At 42.4% G+C, this 19,563-nt stretch overlaps 2 protein-coding genes across 2 annotated transcripts in view; both read right to left on the reverse strand.

Annotated features, from left to right (window-relative positions):
* The window catches only part of cdkal1 (CDK5 regulatory subunit associated protein 1-like 1), a 224,029-nt gene extending 217,271 nt beyond the window's left edge, over positions 1-6,758 (reverse strand). The window contains exons 1-2 of the mRNA XM_075465108.1: positions 6,618-6,758; positions 5,355-5,518 (exon numbers count right to left, since the gene is read on the reverse strand). Coding sequence (XP_075321223.1) covers positions 5,355-5,512 — 158 coding nt within the window. The 5' untranslated portion in view covers positions 5,513-5,518; positions 6,618-6,758. The remainder of the gene's footprint in view (positions 1-5,354; positions 5,519-6,617) is intronic.
* A 1,347-nt stretch (positions 6,759-8,105) lies between these two features.
* Positions 8,106-18,946, reverse strand: LOC142379818 (transcription factor E2F3-like). The gene is made up of 8 exons (XM_075465110.1): positions 18,448-18,946; positions 16,043-16,163; positions 14,682-14,812; positions 12,581-12,669; positions 11,624-11,786; positions 11,069-11,179; positions 10,690-10,831; positions 8,106-10,424 (listed from the first exon to the last, which is right to left on the reverse strand). Exons 1-8 carry the CDS (start codon positions 18,727-18,729, stop codon positions 10,132-10,134), a joined length of 1,332 nt encoding a protein of 443 aa, XP_075321225.1. The 5' UTR covers positions 18,730-18,946; the 3' UTR covers positions 8,106-10,131.
* Between the last annotated feature and the right edge of the window lie 617 nt (positions 18,947-19,563).

Raw genomic sequence — 19,563 nt, forward strand, 5'->3', positions numbered from 1 at the left:
TTAAGCCAAGCTGTAGCTGTCAGACAGACGGCCTCTCATTTGACCTTTAAGATTACTTTGGTTTACAGAGGAGCTCACAGTTGACTTAATGACTGCGAGGTGCCCAGTTCCTGTGGCTGTAAAAAAAAATAAAATAAAATTCAAAATCATCCTCCCTCCACCACGGCGCTCGACAGTTGGTGTCAGATTGATATTAATCAAAAACGAAAAATGGGTAAGAAATTTATCAAGCCAAAAGCTCTCTCATGTGAAGTTCATGTGAAGTTAGCTACTGACTTAGTGTGCCTGACTTCAGTGGGCAAAAAGTTCAACAAGATTGGGGGGTTGTCTTTTTAACAAACTGTTGAGTGGGAATAGTTAGGGCAGTATCTGTGGATCTCAATCGTTAGGCGATAAAATACCAGGTCATTAGGTCTGAGATGTATCTTGGGGCAAGGCCGTTTAAGGCTTTGATAGGGCGCAGTAAGATTTAGGAATCGTTATGAAAAATAACAGGGAGCCAGAGCAGGGAGCCAAGCCCAGGGGTGATGTGTTCATGGCTTTTTGTCCCAGTAGTAAGCCCAGCTGCAGCATTTGGAATCAACAAGAGTCAACAGTGAGCCTTGGCTGATACTCTGCGGTTGTTCAGGTGAAAATAGACAAAAGCACGCATAGCTTTCTGTAAGTCAGCGGCTGAACAAAATGACCTGATTTTGGAGATTGACTGAAAAACATGAGTTAAGCATCAAAACTAAGGTTCAAGTCAAATATTACCCCTAGCTTTTTAGCAGTTTTAGCAGATGTTTTAAAGACTGCCGAGATTAGAACCAATAGAACCGAAAGATTTTGGGGTCCTAACAGAATAAAACTCCAAATTAGCATCATTAAACTTAAGGACATTTTCATTCACCCGGGATTTAAAGGAGGAATTAGAGTTTTTTAAACCTGGACCTTATTTCTGGCATAAAATACGTTCATCTACTCACCGATAACTGTTTGGTGAAAGTCTGCGTCCTTCGGAAGATATTTAGATTAATCAAGATCCACGTATATCCATATAACGGGAGAGAACAGGGCATGGACAATACAGCCTCTAAATAAGGCATTATCTGTCTTTATTTCGCCAATACTTTAAGACCAATGAATGAAAGAACGCGTACTATTGCACTGTTAGTTCAGAGCTTCCGTGATGTTTGTATCCGGGGATATCAGGGGCTTATGGGGGGCTTTCGACTAGGGATGTCCCGATCCGATCACGTGGTTTCTGACTCGATCGGAATCGGACGTTTCATCCCGATCGGATATATAGCCTATCTATATATGTATATTTCAGGCATGAAAATCCCTCACCTTTCGGCGAAATTCGCCGTTTTGGTCCCAAAATAGGTGACTTGTGTGAATCGTGTAGATCCGAAGAGTTTTTTTTTTTTTTTTTTTGGGGGGGGGGGGGGGGGGGGGGGTACATCCACTGACGCATACAAATGGTTACAGCCAATCGAGATTAATAGCTATTAATAACTAGCGCTTCTTTTCTATTGGTGTTCTGATCAGCTGGTACAACCCACTCCTGGTTGCCAGTCCTCGCTTACGAATATTCCACTGATTCAGACAGCAAAGTCACATTTTTATTGATTGACATGGCAACCTCATTTCCCGCTGGATCTAAACTGACTGATGGAAGGTAAGTCGCTTACTGTGGCAAACGTGTACATAAATGTTATTCTAACATGCGTGCTGAAAATCAAGTTTAGGGCAACACGTTATCTAGCTCATGACGGCTACAGATGTTAAATACTAGTTGTTACCTGCTAGCCTGCTTTTGCGAGACAAGTGATATGGAAACTAAAGCCTGGTTTATAGTCGGTAACGCAAGACGCAAAGCAAGACGCAAGAAGAAACGCAAGCCCTTGCGCGGTTGCAAGCCCCCCATTGCGAGCTTGCGTGTGTCACCTCAATTTTCTAAACTTCACGCAAGAAAAGACGCAAGCCTACTACTTGAAAACGACATACTCATCGATCAGACAGCATGCAGAGCGTTTACACACAGCGCACTTCACTCCTGCCCGAGCCGAAATCAGCCAGCCTGAAAAGCTGATTTCCCTTAAGCTATAAACTCTGTAAATATATAACTTTAGCAACATTTGAAACATTTTCAGGCGAGAAAGTAGTCGTTTAGACCCCCAAGGTGTTGAAAATCTGACAAAATACCAGCTATTTACAAGAAGAAGAAGCATGAATCACTCGAAGAGGTCCTGGCGGTGAATTTCCTTTCATCATAGTAGGCTTGTCATTTAAAAAACCCGCTACTCCACCTACTCTCCTGGCAGTGAATCGCCACGCAGCACACGCAAGCGCCGACAAAGCTAAATGAAGTATAAACGTCTCGAGCCATTAACATACGCGCAAGAAGAAAGCGCAAGGGCAGTTAAAAGAAGTATAACTCAGCCTTAAGCTTAGTGGTGTTGAATGGAGAAATTCCTTGTTCACGCTGGATGGTTTTAAAAAACAGCAGACTTGATTTGGGCGTTTTTTGATAGTTAGAAAGCCGAGATTGTTTTTTTTCAACTGAGGAGCTCTCTTGACATGGGTTAAGAACTTTCACTGTTCGCTACAACTTGTCTTGAACACCGTGAGAGCTAGCTAAAGCTCCGGTAGAAATGATTAGCTCCTGTTCGCTCGATATTGTTAATACAGTTAGTGTCAAGCTTGTTTTTAACGCTACGTAACAGAAACACTGGTCGCCAGTAATGTTATTTATTGATTCATTGAAATGTAATGGTTTCAAGCCGCCTAAAAATAGCGAACACCGCCCGTCTCACTCTAAATTAAACACCAGGGTGAAATGATATCTGGTAGTCCAGTGGTTAGTTCTATCCAAATGTGAGAAACAGTGATTGGCCATTCTATTTGCTCTCAAAAGTGCTAGTGTTATGACACCACACAACTAATATAAATTAAGAGTGACATTTGCTTACGACCAATTACTGTTCTGACATCTGGGTAACCATGTTACAGAAACCAGCTCTTCTTTTAACACTGGCCCAATGGTGGTAAATTTAAGCTTAGTGTGGCTGGTAGAAAAGAAATTGTACTAGCCATTTTGTGTTTGGCTAGTAACATTAATATCTTCTTGTCATTTTGGGTGGTGGTGAAAAAAGTTAATTTCAAGCCCTGTTTACAGTTAATACTGATGTTCAATTTGAACTAACACAAAATATTCTTGCAGGATGAGTGTATTAACAGAGGAGGATGCTGCAGCTGTGAAGCAGATAGACTCAGGGATCAAGTGCAACTGGAGATGGGCTTGGGTCAAACTTGAGGGAAAGGTTTGCGTGAAGGGGCAGGAGGTGTCCTTCAACATAGGGGATGTTTTCCAGAAAATGTGTGTGTGTGTTTGGCGCCTGCAGATCAGTGAAACAATGTTGGTGAACAAAGCTCGTCATACCCCGCCCCCTGGGCCGCGCGCGCGCTCTTCTCACCTTTTTAACCCCTGACCCATTTTCATGCCTGATATTTATTCCCATTATTTATTTTTTTATCAGAACTATAATATTTCCAAACAAATGGGAAAAAATAACAGCTTAGTATTTACTGTTATGTGGTGGTACCGTCAGACCGTCTCAACCATAGACATAATATACGTACACGCCTCATAGACTGATGCCGCCTATTGGAGCTGACGTATAAGCGCGGCCGCCATCTTGGATGGGTCTCCAATGCCTCCGCATTGCATTTTGACTGAGGAAGGTGTATATCCCCAACTACAATAATCATAACTCCCCGAATTTTTATGTCTATGGTCTCAACTCCACACAGAAACAACGCATGCGGCATGACGTCACTTTGCTGCGTGCCGTAAAGCGAAGCAGAACACGGCAGCAGCATGAAGCTGGGGGCGCGAATGTCTGCAGTGTGGAGGTATTTTAAAGTGGATGACAAAAACGTTGCGATTGCAAACTGTGAGATATGCAAACTTTGGATTTCAAGAGGTGGCAAGGACATCGCTAAAATCCTTGATGAGAACAGGAACAGGCTCAAACCTGACCAGGTAGATGTTGGTTTTCATTAAGAAAAACGTACATTTCCTTCTGTGAAGCCAGAGGAGGAGAGCAAGAATTAGGAGTGCAGTTCCGAAAAGCACATTACTGGCCTTACTACTTATTACTTGATTACTTTTTTGTTCAAGCTACCTCACAGAAGTGCTCTTGTTTATAACTGTTAAATGATAAAATAAGTGAATTAAAAAAAAATAAAAATAAAAAAATCAGGGACATCCTGGATCTGTTTCTGCGCCGTTCTTAATTTTTTTAATGTCCTGTAGAAGTATCGGATCGGGACTCGGTATCGGCAGATACTCAAAATTAAATGACTCGGCGGCAAAAAAAACCTGATCTGGACATCCCCACTTTCTACACACGCATCTACTGGAATGACGTCATCACCGCACGCCGCTGCTGCACAGCTCATTTACTCCGTGCTCTGTGACAGTCGGCTAACTTCACACAGAGTTTGCTACTGCTAGTTTTGTGCAACATGGCAGAATATTTATCACATTTTGACGGCGTGGACGACGACTTTGAGTACGATGGACGTCCTTATCAGAGTGAATGAGCTGTGCTGCAGCGGCACACGTCGACAAAGTCATCCCACTAGAGGCATTTGTAGAAAGCCCCCATAAGTTCCCCTATAGCCCCCAATAACAACAACACGGCAGCTCTGAACTAACAGTGCAATAGTACGCGTTCATTCATTCGTCTCAAAGTGTTGGTGAAATAAAGACAGATAATGCCTTATTTAGAGGCTGTGTTGTCAATGCCCCATTCTCTCCCGTTATATGGATATATGCAGATCTCGAGTGATCTAAATGGTGTCCGAAGGACGCCGACTTTCACCAAACTGTTATCGGTGAGTAGATGAACGTATTTTATGCCAGAAATAAGGTCCAGGTTTAAAAAAAACAAAAAAACTTCCCCTTTAACAACAACGGTTAAAATCCAGATTAGAAACTGCTTTGTGTAATAGGATAATACTTTTGTTGCAGCATAAAGAATCCAAAACAGTTGTGAGTCACGGCTAAAACAACAATGTGTTTAGTTATAGCTTTGGGCAGGAGTGACCTCCTGTAAGCCTCCAACTAAACACACTCCTGACTCACTCTAAGATAGAGGAGGTGCTGTGGAATCCATCTTTTTTTTTTCTTTCTTTTTTACAAAGAAAAATTAGATTAACTTATGGAATCTACGTTTTTCTTGAATGAACGAATGACTGAAACAGCTTCTCTGCTGTGTTACCCAGGTATACCATCACTGTTCGTAGGCACAGTTGAACAGAGGTTCAATTCTTTATCATGCGATCAGATCAAACATTTGTCATACCTGTCAGCATGGAGTTCTTCGTTGCTCTGAAGCTCTTTCTTCTTTCTGGACCTTGGCAGAATACTCTTTCTGGCTGACTGCCTTTCGTGAGGAGTGGGGTCACTGGAAGACACCATGTCCTCAATGTCTTCGATCAAAGAGTCACAGGCCGACGGCATGATGAGCTGCAAAAATCAGATGAAGACTTTGAGTTAAAACTGTGGCAAAGTATATCATTTTATCATGCATCTTATCGGCCTACTTGGATTATACAAATTATAAAGGCAAGAATGAAACTATATCAGGTCAGACGCTACATGATACTTCTTTAACTTCACTTTTAGTTTGCAAGTGCAATACATAACACATTGGTTGAATTGTTTGCAAAAGTAAAGTTAGACACTGTTAAATGTGAAGACCTCACAGTGAGGGGGCATCTTACAGCTGTTCACTGATAATGGCCGTAACACTGATCGGTTGGAAATAACATCAGATTATCAATGAACTGACTGATAGAGAAATCATCCGAAAATGTTTTGCAACTCAGTTAACTCATTCTTAAGAAAATATGTCCGATCGCTCAGGTGACAAGTTTCTCGCACTGTATTATTTTCTCGTTTGTGGTTTACTAAACTGACGATGTATCAGCCTTACAAAATAAGCCTTTTCTGTCGGACCTCACTTGACAGCAGCAGGAAGAACCAGGGGTCCGATGGTTTTTCTCTAGGTCTGGGCTGAAAGTTGCTCTGCATCCTTCAGGATGTCAACAGCAGTCAACTTTAAGCGTATCTTGGCTGCTGCAGTCACTTTCCCAGGCCAGTAGCTGCATTTCTGGCCAATGTTTATGTTGTTCATTTTTTAGAAAAAAACCCGCATATTATGTTCTCGTTTCGAGAACTTGTTCGGTGGAACTGTTTCACCCGGTCTTTACTGTTATTGTTGACTGACTGCATACAACACCACATCCAAATAATGCAAATATACTTTGTTTAAGAAGAGGTGACTGCTTGCCTTACATTAACCTTCCAAGCCGAACATTTTTTCTCACCTGTAACTTAACCGCATGCATACACTAGGTGGACAATATGAGCGTTGACTGATATAAATGAGAACCACCTGTGTAAACCCCAAATTTGCTGGATATCTAGCCAATTATCGTCATATTTTCTTGGGAAACACTGCCAGGCGAACTATTAGCTTGACTAGCCGCGTTAGCAAAGCACTACCCACGTGCCACCAATTCTGTACAAACACACCCATGAAGATGCGATTAATGTCCGTTACCTTGGTTGCAATGGGGTTATCAAATCCGACAGATTTAAATCCCGAGAAAATTATACTGTAAAAACGGATAGTTTGTCGTTATTTACACAACAAAAGCAGTTGTCAAAACTCTTAGACCGCCATACTTGTTCGTGTACGGAAGGTGAAGAGGGACAAACGAGATAAACGTGCGTTGTGTATGTTGACAAGCACTTTTGACCACATTGGAGGCGCGTTTCTGAACGATAAAAGGATGGTTAAAACCATGGTTCAGTTTCTGCTCCGTCCTGCCGCTTTTCCCCTTTATGGTGTAGGCAGTCAGGAGAATCTTTTTTATCCAATATTTACTCACCACTATGATGTAAACTGACCAAAAAGACAGGAAATTAAACACTTCCTTATTTAGATTGCCTTTATTATTTTTTTCTTCAATTACAAATGCCCAGAGTACAAAAGAAAAAAATAATCCATTTAACTCAAACCCCCACCCCCCACACACACACTACACACAAACAACTCAAATTCATTAAAATGATGCAGAAACAATTCGTAACTCAAGACACATCAAAAAACATCCAATTAGTTTACTTTTAACATTCAAAAGCACTTTCACCCATGCATTCGAACTGCAATTTCTTTTTTTCTTCCAGTAGTTAGTGGAACCAGGCAGCAAAAATTGTCATGTTACAGTCAAGTCTTCCTCTCAAATGGTTGCTTTTTCCACATAATCTTTACAGAGTACTTATGGATAAGTCATTTGTATTTGGTAACAGCTGAAGAATAAAACCACATCCGGAAGAACACTGCTGTTTCGATCTGGACTATCGTAATCATTTTTAAGCCAAATAACTGCAACATCTAATCACACGTCAGAATCATACAATAGAAAACAACAAGCTGCAATTTTATGTCACCCATTATACAAAACACTACCTTTAGTGGAGCATTAAAATCTAGCATTTATGGAAAAGGGGTTTCTCTTTCCCAACAAAGAAAAAAACATGTTTCCACCAGCTTATAATAATTCAACTAGATTCTGGTTGCTTGAGAAAATTGAGAGAATGTCAAAAAAAAAAAAGGAAGGGGTGAAAATAATTTTCAATACGTGTTAAATGAAATAAATAGACCTATAGACAAATTGTAGTCCATAAATAAGGACATTTCTGTGCATTCAAGTCAGTTTCGCACATTTCCGGCTGCGCCACGATGCTCACAAGGAGGCCGAATCCTCTGCTCGACTGACTGGGTTGCATTTTACAGTCAACAGACTGAAACACTCTCCCAATGTAAATTCTAAAAAGTCTTACAGACTCCCTTTTGTGAAACATGGTGTCACAAAGGAAAACTCTTTAGACGCCTCGGCTGCGGACAAACATAATATCTGATCCTGGCTCAGTGGTCCGTGCAGACCCGATGTCTTTTGATGGCGAGACAAGGTTGAACGTGAATGAATAACTGCATGCGAGTATGAAAGTGTCCTGCTTTTTCGGGGGGGGGGGGGGGGGGGGGGGGGGGCTGTCCAAGAGATGCTTACTTTTGTTTTTTGAGGTTTCATTTGAAATGTGAAGAAGTCATTAAACGACTTTATGACCAGAGCTATACCAAATTTCAGGGGACGTACGATTCGACGCAACTGCTAAATAATACAAAAGGCAATTTCTACAACAAAAGGGAATTCCAAAAGACTCACACACACATTATGGCATCGACCTCTACGCCCTATTACTTTTGTTCAACATTTAGTGAGAGGTAGCCTACAGTACCTTGTGCATTGGAAAAGAAAATTTAAAAAAAATAAAATAAAATTTGAAAAAATTATGCACGGCCGGCTTAATTCTTCAGCGAGCCGGTCAAACAATTCATTCACACTGCAGACGCACACTCAAGCGTACACAAATCGGGTGGGGTGTGTGTATGTGTGGGAGGGGGCATCGACACTAGCAGCAGAAAGATTACCTGTGATCCTAAAAGCTGGGGCTTCAGACGTGTTCGCAGCTACTACCTCAGCATGTAATCCAAGCTTCTCTTGAACCAATTTGTAAATTCTGTGACTCTTCCAACACTCAAAGTATAAATGACAGTGAATTTGTTTAAACCGTATATCAGCGGCTTGTTTTTCTTAATAATTTCTTCTTTGTTTTGTCTCTTTTCTTGTTAGTAGGGGAAAAAAATAAAAATAAAAAAATCTTTTGTTTCTACGTTGACCGTATTTTCTTTCGTCATTAAGTTTTAAAAATCAATTAAAATACTCAAGTTCTCGAACCTAAAATAACTGAACCTGGCCGTCTCCGTACACGCTGAACAGGCAGTGCAAAGTGATTCTTAATGGAACCTGCCCCGCACAGTCTCACTGAGGAGGTATCTTATTATTGGGGGGGTGGGGTGTTTTGGTTGTGGTGACAGGTAGGAAGGCAGCTCGCTCAAAGGAGTCCTGAAATGATTAAAATAAGTGTAGGAAGTCATTTTCAAGTTAACGTTTACACGTGTCCTCACAGAGCTGACTCATCTAAGTACATCAGGTGATTTCTATAAACTCCCCGCGCCTGAGGGGCGATGGCTTTTCCGAGCTTCGTTTGCAACAAAACGACGGTTTCTAGTTTCTGAAAGACAGAACTGTTTTTTCCCCCCCACTTCTCTCCTTTCTTTTTAACGGCCGGCATTTTCGTTCACGTCATTGCACGGTTAAGATTTGCAGTTGTCCCCTTTATCGCCGACGACAGGCGGACGTACGCCCGTCTTTGTTAATCGCGTTGATAGTATTCCAAAAACATGTCCAATCCCACCCCCCATGCAACTTCCCGACAGAGGGCGGCGTTTGAACGTGCACAACGCGGTCGTGATGCGCGCCCGAGGAGGTGCGAAGAGGACAGGTCAGCGAAAACCTGGGCCTGCCCGACCCACCCGTTATTTAACTGCAAGTCGTGAACCCTGCCCACCGAAGTCGCCCAGTTCTCTTTTTAAAGTTTTCTAATTTCTAAATTGTTCTACATTTGCACACAGAGATGTCTAATTTTTTAACAGTCAACAGTACAAGCTTTCAATCATAGATCATTGGTGTAACAGAATGAAATCAATAAGAAATCTTCAGACCCCCCACCTCCCCCACAACACATGGCATTAACACATTAAGGGTTACCTGGATTACTCTGCCTGGTATATGCAGATAAACCTTGTATGGTTCCTTCCTTTCTACGTATGGTTTTGAGTCGTACTGATACGCTAAACCTAATCCTGTCGACCAGGACATGTGTGGTAATAATGTCAGGTGGTGTGGGAGTGTTTTCCTTCAAGCTGTTGGGCCTTTGTTAGTCTCTCTGTACAGCGGCATGAACACTACATCAAACAGAGAGGTGGATTCCCTTCCCCTTCATGTTTATACTGCCTGTGTTAGATACCATCCAGTGAAAGAAAAAGACGGCAAAGGCTTCTCACTGACCGGGCTGTTTATCATTCATACCATTGAGAACATGGCATTGAGCCCCTGTGGGACAGAGAAGCCCCTCAGCATTTCATTCCCATCTTCTTTTAGCAAATGCTAGCTGCAGAGGAGATCGTCCAGTCCAAGCGAGGGCATTTTATCAAAGTCACAGGCGTCAAACAAGTCGCTAATTCCCTGGTCGTCTCCCAAGCCTAAAAGGTAGTCATCTTGTTCCATGGGAGGCCCCAGGTTTAAGAAAGGCCCCAAGGATGACGGGATGGGGTCCTCTGTCTGCTGGAGAAGACTGGTGTAAGTGGACGAGATGGGGGAGAGAGTCGTCACGGAGACGGCGGAGGACGAGGCAGGTGCGGACAGGAAGGAGCTGGGAGAAATGGTTGTGCAGCTGGGATCTGTGAAATAAAACAACAAAAACTATGTATAGTCTCTTCATGACCATACATCCAACAAAAAGGTTCTACAATCTAAATACAGCACGGTGGCATAAGAATATTCACGAGTATTTGTATGACAACACTTTTTCAGACTCCTCTGGTCAGAAAGGTGACGCAAAAAAATAAAAAAATAAAACAAACATAAAACTCACTACATATGGATTCTTTTAAAGGTGCCACATTGATTCCTGAATTAAAGACCCGATGTCTGACCACAACGCACCTTGACCAACTTTGAGGAAAGGCGAGTTCCCATTGATATCTGTGTTGCAGTTTTTCACAGGACTCCTGATGTCATTCTCCTCATCTGGGCACAGCAGGACTTCTATAGGGCCCTTGGTGCTGGTCAGGTGTATAGATAAACTCTGGAGAGAGGAAATAACTGATCAAATCACAACAGGATGCGCAATTCCAGTTCAAAATGAGACTTCCAGTCTCATTTCCACCGCAATGCATCAGTGCTTACCACCATATACACACACCGTGTCCTGGAGTCTCTGCGCGTAATGGTGCACCTAACTAATTCGTAACTCGGCCTAACGGATGCAATCAATTTTGCAACAGAGTCGGAGTTCTTTGGGTTTCTGTGCACGTGCACTCACCTCATCAGGGTCTGGTACTTCCAGTTTGGTGTCTGTGGGCGCTTTGACGACAATAACAGTCTGATCTCTGAGGCTCCCCACCTGTTTGATGTCTTGGTATGTCACATAAGCATATGTGGAAACTCGAGTGTTAAAGAAATAAAACCAACACCAGTATAGAACACGTTGATGCCGAACGTGCGTGTATATGCAACATGTTCTGGTAGCAAAAACCTGCTACTTTACATTTCATCTACAACATGTGACTGAAGAGACTGTTAAGAGTGACGGGAGGTCCTTTCTATATAGAGTGTTAGAAAATGAAGACCTGTCTATAAGCTTGGAATCTTTTTACTGATTTTCCAAATAAGGGCTAAAGAAGTACACTGCTGAAGTTTGTAGAGCTTTGAGATGAGAATAACCCTAATATAATGAACTGTGCTTATGAACACATTTCAGAAACAACCCTTCTTTGATGCCATTTACCTGATGGATTATTAAAAACTTGCCTTCAAAACGAAAGGTACCTCGGAGCTACCGCGACTTCAGGGATCGCCAGATCCACAAACAAAAAGGATATCTCTGGTTGCCAGGTAACTCGCTCATGTGTCTCATATCGAGGCTGCATCTCTGGATGAGTTGCTCGAGCCTCTGCTCTTCTTCCTCGAGAGCAGAAACTTCGGCTGTGAGTCTTTGTCTCTGGCTCAGTGCCCCCTCTACCTCCAACAAACTGCAGCCCCTGTGAGCAAGAGGAGAGCGAGGAGAGCCAATTAGAGCCGTTTTAGTACTAGTTCAGTCTACTCTTCTGCAGCTAGCTTGGCAACGTGTAATTCGGATATTTGATTCAGTAGCTTCAACGGTGCAAAACAGGGTGTGAGCTCGGTTTTCAGCATCTGTTCCAGTGTAAATCCTCAGGGGGGGGGGGGGCTAGCTTGCTTACATGCAGATATCTCAGAGGGATTGTTTGATTAAAAACATATAGAAGTGCTCTCGGTTTAACAACATCCTCAGATTCCCGTAATCCCATTTCCTGTAAACCACAATGATCTACAAATCAAAATATCTCAGAGATCTTTATCTGTGGACATTTACAAGTCAAGTAAGTGAAATGGAAATGTATTTCTGCAAGGAGCTTGTGTCCTTAGGCCAACCAGATCTCATTCAAAAGACACGGAAAACAGCACAGAGTCTTAAAATCAAAAACGAAACAGGCAGAGAACATCTTCATAACAGCAACTGAGCAAAACGTGGGGTAATACGTTTCACAAAATGACTTCATAAACCCACGAGTAGTTAATTCCCATTCATAGACTTGAGTGTGACAAACAAATAGAGGAGGACACAGGAAACTGGAGTGCAGCACATTAAGGTGCCTTCATAAAACAAACTGAAATAGAGGGAGGAGATGCGATATGGAACAAGCCAGGAGCCACATCCAAACAAGTGCAATTAATCATGTTTCTCTCTTTACTTTCTCAATAAAGTAATGTGTTAAAATCCAAAGGAGGCATATCCCAGATCATCATCACTTACATCCACTGAATGTTGTTCTTGGATTTCTTCTTGATAAGGTGAATGCCTTCTAGTACATTCGTGATATCGTACAGCCGTCTTTTTTGTACCTGAAAGAAAATGCAGATTACACTTAAACATTTAGTCCATTTACCTGCATACAGCAGTGAAGAAAGAAACCACGAAGTACCACTGTTAACAGTATTTACAACTTGTTTTTTTTTTTTTACTGATTTTAAGAAACTTTGCACATCAAGAGCCGACTGAGGAGTTGTTGGAAAGTGAAAACACTTCACGGGTTACTCGATAAACAATTCATCACAAGCTAGCTTAGAATATTTAGGCTGCATTCACGTTACCAGGCTGCATCTCCATCTCCATCTCCTATCTGACTTTTTCTGGGCTGTGTTGACACAAATATCTGACCATCAGTACTGATGTTCAAATCAGAGGTGTGTCACTTCAGAATGAGGTCCCAGATATATCAGATTTGTGACTATGCAGCGTTCATGTGATTCAATGCGACCATTTTCCTGATTTGCGAGTGCCGAGTATGGTCATCGTCCCGCCGTGTCATCAACCTGAAACACTATTTGAGCGCTCGTCTAGCTTTATCTTGTGCCGCTCAATCTTTTTCTATATGGCCAGACAAATGTTTGCCGTCCCGTTGACCTCAATGGCATCCACAAATTTACATTTAACACCGTGTGTCACAATGGCATTTTCTGAATGATCTCGCATGACATTTTCGGTTGTCGGTGTCAAGCCTTCAGCATGCAACTTCAATATCTCCAAGGGCTCGCGCACACCTTGTCGACAAGCGCTCATCAGGAACGTCTGGAGCATCTGTCTCTTTTTGTGTGTAACGCACCGTCGCCGTTCTGTCACCTGTTCTGTATGATACTATCAAAAAGCACTAAAGACACACACCGCTCCGAAGGCTTCTTTTTCTTTTCTTACTTAAAATTAGGGAAAAAAAAACAGTGTGTGAAAAACTAAATACACCCTGACTGCTTCCATAGGAATGAAGAGGTTAAGCAGCGCTCAGGTGCTGTTTCTCAAATGCACCAGATTGACTGAGGTCATATCAGTATTGCTAAAAAAAAAAAGAGAGAGAGAAGAGAATCAAGGTGCTGCAAGTATGAGCAAAGCCAAGGAAGAAAGACATCAGCGGTGATCTTAAAGAAGCAACTGCTCCGGCCTATAGAACTGGGAAGACCCGCGAGGTCATTTCCAAACAATCTGGAGTCCATCGTCCTAAAGAGGGGACATCCCAGCAAGCTCACCTCACTGTCAGACAGGGTGATGTACAGAGAAATTGCAAAAAAATAAGATACATCTCAGACTCTATAGGCCTCACTTTGCATTTAAGTTCATGACAGTAAAATCAGACAAAGACTGAACAGACACGACTTGTTTGGAAGGTTTACCGGGAGAAAAAGAACACGACAACATGGCTTAGGTTTGCAAAGTGGCGTCTGAAAAAAACCACGAGACTGATTGAAAAATGTCCTTTGCACAGACAAGCCCAAAGTGGTCAGAACGCAGAGCACCATACATAAGATTTCTGCACAAAAACCTCACACCGACTGTCAACCGCAGCGGTGGAGGGGTTTTGATCTGGGCTCGTAGACCTGGGCACCTCGCGGCCATTGAGTCAACCATGAACTCCTCTGTATACCAAACTATTCTACAGTCAAATGCGAGGCCATCTTGACAGTTCAAATGTAGCCAAAAACTCAATCCTGCTAAAGGACAATCATTCCAAGTACCCCAGCAAATCTACAAAACTGACCGAAAGGCTGATAGCCTACAATCCTGAATGTAACCGAAGCAACGTTGTAAAGAGGAGTGGACCAAGATTCCTCCACAGTGATCTGAGAGACAAATATCGTCGTACTGAAAGCCATTACTTCAAGTTCTTGCTGCCAGTGGTGGTTCCGTTGAATCACGAGGTGTACTTCTGATTGCACCACTTCTGCATCTTAGCTTAGTTTTCTCTTAAATAATTGATGACACAGCGTGTTCTATTCAATAGGTGACTCATCTGAAGTTGTAGTTGCCTAATTTTATGACCTCGTAAAGACAAGGCCTAAGGTGAAACTATTGGATATCAAATTACCTGTAAGGTTTCAGCTGCAAGGTTGAGGTCCAAAACACCATCGGAAGACTGAGCGAGCAGATCCACAAACTTCTTTGTCAACAGGCCCAAAGAAGTGTCGTATCGCGTCTTCTCTGGGGGAGATTTGGGCGCTGAGGGTGGACGAAAAATAGGAAAATCACATATTAAGCAATTCAAGCTTTTTTTTTGTTTTTCATCTCAAGCCACGTGGCAGTAGATCCACATCAAAGGATCCCACAGTTGCCCCGGATTAAAAAGAAAAGAAAGAAAACCGGGCTTATAAGGCCGAGCAGCGGGTGCCAAAAGCAGTATGAGGCGCAACAGCACGATTCAGACAAATCCGAGACGATTTACAATCATTTTCCCCAATAACCTCCTTAAAAAAAGATGGCTTTGAATGAGTTTTTCTGTTGAAACGATACAATGCAGATAGTATATGCTCCTGTCCTTGGAAGGCAGTAGTCTAACGCCAGCTTCTCACGAGGCGGAACGTCGCGATTTTCATTTCTGCCTCCATGTCCGAGTCCAGACCGGAGCATCCACACCAGCCCACTGAAATGTGTCTCTCGGCCGCGTGTCATCTTGAGTTTCGCTACGGTGCCTATTTTTTACCCATGAGCTAATCGCCAGGGAAGCAGCTCTCGGCGAAATACACACCTATAACATTTGACGGTCAACCTGCTGACCTCATATCAGCAACAATACACCTTTCGCCGCATCTCACTTTTTATGTGCAGGCAATGTTTCAGACTCTCGAAACGCGGCTCGACTGTTGTGATGACCAGAAACCAAAATGTGACTTCATTTTAAGTTACAACTGGTCAACTCTCACGTGTACACTTTCTGAGAGATAGGACATAACTTTGCATCTATGGCGAATACCAGAGACATCGCAGTGTTAAAAACAATGGTTTGAATACACACACACACACACACAGCTGTTCAGCAAAGCACATTCAAACAGTGTGCGTATATCAGGCTAAACACAAAGGTTTTGTTACTTTCACATAACAAATACATTGATATGACAGGACATCAAGACACAAAGTTTGATTTGAATATTTGGAAATCTACATTTCTACGCTAAAGTGGGAGCCGTTGGGTGATCGCTTTAATTTCTATGTGTCTATCATATTTCAGTCTTTCTTATTACTGAAACCTTTATGATCATTACTAAGTAAAACCGCTCTTCAACATGATAATGCCACTGTCTTCCAGGCGGTGTATAAAAGCTTCTTGTGGACCGTCTCTTGGTGCCGGATGAACCTGAATCGTTGTACTGTTAAACTCTACACGCGCCGTACAAACAGGACGTCGCTTTAAAAAAAAATAAAAATCAAAAATACACATCTGCTTCTTACTTCTCGGCGTCTTTATCCGTGCACCATTGGCTGCCGCGGCTCCTCCTCTACCTCTTGGAGTTCTGGCCGACTCCAACTGGTACTGGTGGTCTGAATCATCGAGGGCCAACCGCCTCTTCGCCTTTAAGGGAACAAAACATCAAATGAAATATGGTTACTTTAGATATTCGGCAGGTGACAGTTATGACCGATTCCATCTGACAGTTAATGACGCAACTGTCCTTCTTCAGCGACTCTCCCAATAATGCTACAAAAAAATTGTGCACATGATATAACAACAAGTCCAAAAGACTTGCAGAACTTGTTAAATGTGGACCAGCTGTTGATTAAATTCCACATTTCTGCAGTCCTATTTCTCTTCTGCCTTAATGACCCCAGGACCGATTTTTTTTCTCAATTAAAAAAAAAAAAGTAAAGAGAAAGGACATCCGTGATTAAATCTTTCTACATAACTTTTATTTGACATCAAAATGCCGATGCCTCATGTGAAATGTTGGCGGTTCGTCACACATGTAGTGGTACAGCTCATAAGCAGTAACGGTAACTCCATTTCCATCTTTCCCAACTCCTAATAGCTTTAGAATGAGTCACATCGTCGGGATGGCTCGAAACGCTGCACAGTCGAGCCAAAGAAAACAACACAAGTGTACTCAGAGAGCCAAAATCAAGTCATTTCCCGTTTATATTAATAAAACCCAGATAAGAACATTTTCCTCGCAGCACAAGCTAAACAGCCATCCCCGACACCGTTAAAGATCGGATCCGACCCAGCTTTGTCTTTTCTTTTTAACCCAAAGACGACATTATAATCACAAATATAACCAAATCATAAAACTAGGGATGGGCTGCGTTTTCAAAAACCCAAATCAACTCCTGGCGGAAAATTAAAAGACACAGTTCTACCAGGCTCTCATTCAATTTGAATGAGAGCACATGTCAAGTTGCTGCCTCGGTACTTTTTTTTTTTTTTCCATTAGCTCAAATATCAAAGAACAATTATGAAAGGACCTGCAAGATGCTCAACTTTATTCCTCCGTCAGTGCGTGTTGCTTTATCTGCACGGACAAATTTACAATCAACATTATACTCGACACATAGTGCAACATTTCCCCATCGTGGTCCTGAGAGCCTGTTGTCTTGCATGTTTTGGCTGCAGCTCTGCACCCAAATCCCTGGTTCTAATTTATTTGGAAACACTGGACTTAGGAACACTCCTCAACCAGTGTGTTCCAAGAACCCACCCTATTTGGTGTCTTCAAGCAACAATGTGCAGCCAACATGGGTGTATACTGCACGACTCTCCGAATTCCTTGGAGAGCAGATCAGTTCACTTCCAGGAAATATAAAATGTTCAAATCCTTTTCCAGCTCATCCTCAATACAATCTCATTACTGATCTAGTGCAAGACTGAGAAGGAATAATGTGTCCTCTGACAGTCAAAGTGTCAGCCATTTTATAATCAGCAAGCAGCTCCCCTCACCCCTCTGCCTGGTCATGACTAAAGCCTGAGATACAGACTGGTTTGGTTAATAAAAGATGAACTGCAATGAACGAGCCAAAACCCTGAATGCTGTTCTAACTAATTCGTGTGGTTTGTGCATGTTGAGAATACAGGAAACGTGCAATCACCTCCAAAGCAACAAACTCGAGTTTCACTTTACTTGGCATGAAAAGGCACCACAACCTCACTTTATTAACAAAGAGAAGCACGTAGAAACACTAGTGCAAATCACACGTCAATGTGGACAACGAGTTATAATCCTTCATTATCAATAATGCTACTAGCCTTCAAAGCTAATACACTTTCGAGCTAGATCCAAGTTGGCTTGCATCTTCAGAGACGACTTGGAGAAATCCATGAGTAGTTTCAAAACTGCATCTGTGGAGCTGCATCTATACGAGAGCTCGTGCTTTTACAAGTTTCACAACTCGTACCTTCTTATGAAGCTAGAACTAGAGCCTCTTACGGACAAGGCAACCCACTAACCCCACCAACCCCAAATAAAGACACCAACAGAAGCTACTAGGCCAACGCTAACGTTACTCATCTCTTACCAATATTTCCATCTGGCTGCAAAGGTGAAGCGGACCCTAAAGCACCACGAAGTTAGCTAGCTCGCTGTTAGATGACAGGTCTGCAATTCTGCAAACGCTAAACTAACTTAAACTTGCTTTCAGTCTCCCCCGTGTTAACAAAACACTTAACCAGCCTATTTGGGTAACTTAGCTAGCGGTAGTTAGTTAGCTTCATCGCTAGGGTTGAGTCGTGGGAATGCCTTGGCTAAGTAGCTAACGTTAGCTGCCCGAACAACAAGCTCGGCTAGCATAGCAAGCTAACATTTTGTCGTGCCTATGTCTGGTTGTAGCAAGCTAAATGTGTTAATACGGGCTGTGTAGATTTTTACCGGCGGTCTCCCAAGAGCGGGTCGTTGTCCTGCTCCGTTTGCTGCAGCTTGTTGTGGAGTTGTGTAAATGTTGTTAACCTGAGGCTCGGATAAACACACATTTGATGTCTGTGTAACGTTGCAAGGCGGTGGTGTGGTTATTATTTGGATATACGTAGCATTAGATTGACCAGGGTTTAAACGATCCGTGAGAGCTGTTAAAATGATATTATTATCCAGAGGAGAGCCCCCAACCCCTGCTAAAATCACTTTGTCCGGAGCCGAGGAGATCCCTCTTCTCATCTTGCGTATTCGGGGTAACCCCTTTCTTGTCTCTGAACTTTCGAGCACGTATGGCTGCTAATCCGTCGCAATAGTTACAAAAATAATCAGACCGAAGTAAAGACGAATGTCTGAATTATCGACTTTTAAAAAGTATTTTTCCCTAAGAAAGTGCATTTAGGCAGATGCAACGGATTTAAAAGTAGCGCAACTCTCGTCTCAGCCGTGTAGAAATGGCTTCAGGAAACGGCCTGATGAATGAAGGGATACGGTTTACGCGCTCAAGAGCCCTCCCGCGAAACTCAGATTTCCCGGGAAATTTTCGAACGGAATTTACATGCCCGACACCATTGGTCTTTCACAGATGAATCCCCACCCATACTACGGTTGAATTGACCAATGACAGCTCGAGATGTAGTTCGCCACGTGTTCATTGGCAGTTGTAAACAGGCGACGTCACATGTCACGCCTTGCGTGTTCCCGGTCAGGCCGCTGGGTGGCGCAAGTGGCCAATTTTCCCAAGAAGAGAGCATCAAGGACACTCGAAACAGAACCGAAACACCAGAGTGGTGTAAAAACATTTAAGGCTTTATGAGGCTCTACGAAATACGATAATATACCAAAAAAATAACAACATTAGTATTATTACAAGCATATAAAAAAAAAGAGCAATTGCCATATTTTTCATGTTTTATTTTTGTACCCATATAGTGTATTTTTGTGCCTACATAGGAGACCTGGAAAACCATAAAAATGTTTCCTTCTCTGTGAAGAAATAAATAAAAAAATGTTTTAAAAAGTAAAAACGAAGTGACATATAGGTTAGGAATATGCAATCATTGCAGACCTGTTTGT

Source organism: Odontesthes bonariensis, chromosome 5, assembly GCF_027942865.1.
Source record: "Odontesthes bonariensis isolate fOdoBon6 chromosome 5, fOdoBon6.hap1, whole genome shotgun sequence".
In the NCBI taxonomy this organism is placed as follows: domain Eukaryota; kingdom Metazoa; phylum Chordata; class Actinopteri; order Atheriniformes; family Atherinopsidae; genus Odontesthes; species Odontesthes bonariensis.

Coding starts and splice junctions, on each gene's coding strand:
- LOC142379818 (XM_075465110.1), bottom strand. CDS start 18,729: ATGAGAAGAGGGATCTCCTCGGCTCCGGACAAAGTGATTTTAGCAGGG. Junction 14,813..16,042: donor ACGGATAAAGACGCCGAGAA/GTAAGAAGCAGA, acceptor GTCCACCCTCAG/CGCCCAAATCTCCCCCAGAG. Junction 10,425..10,689: donor TTTCCTCAAAGTTGGTCAAG/GTGCGTTGTGGT, acceptor TTTATTTCACAG/ATCCCAGCTGCACAACCATT.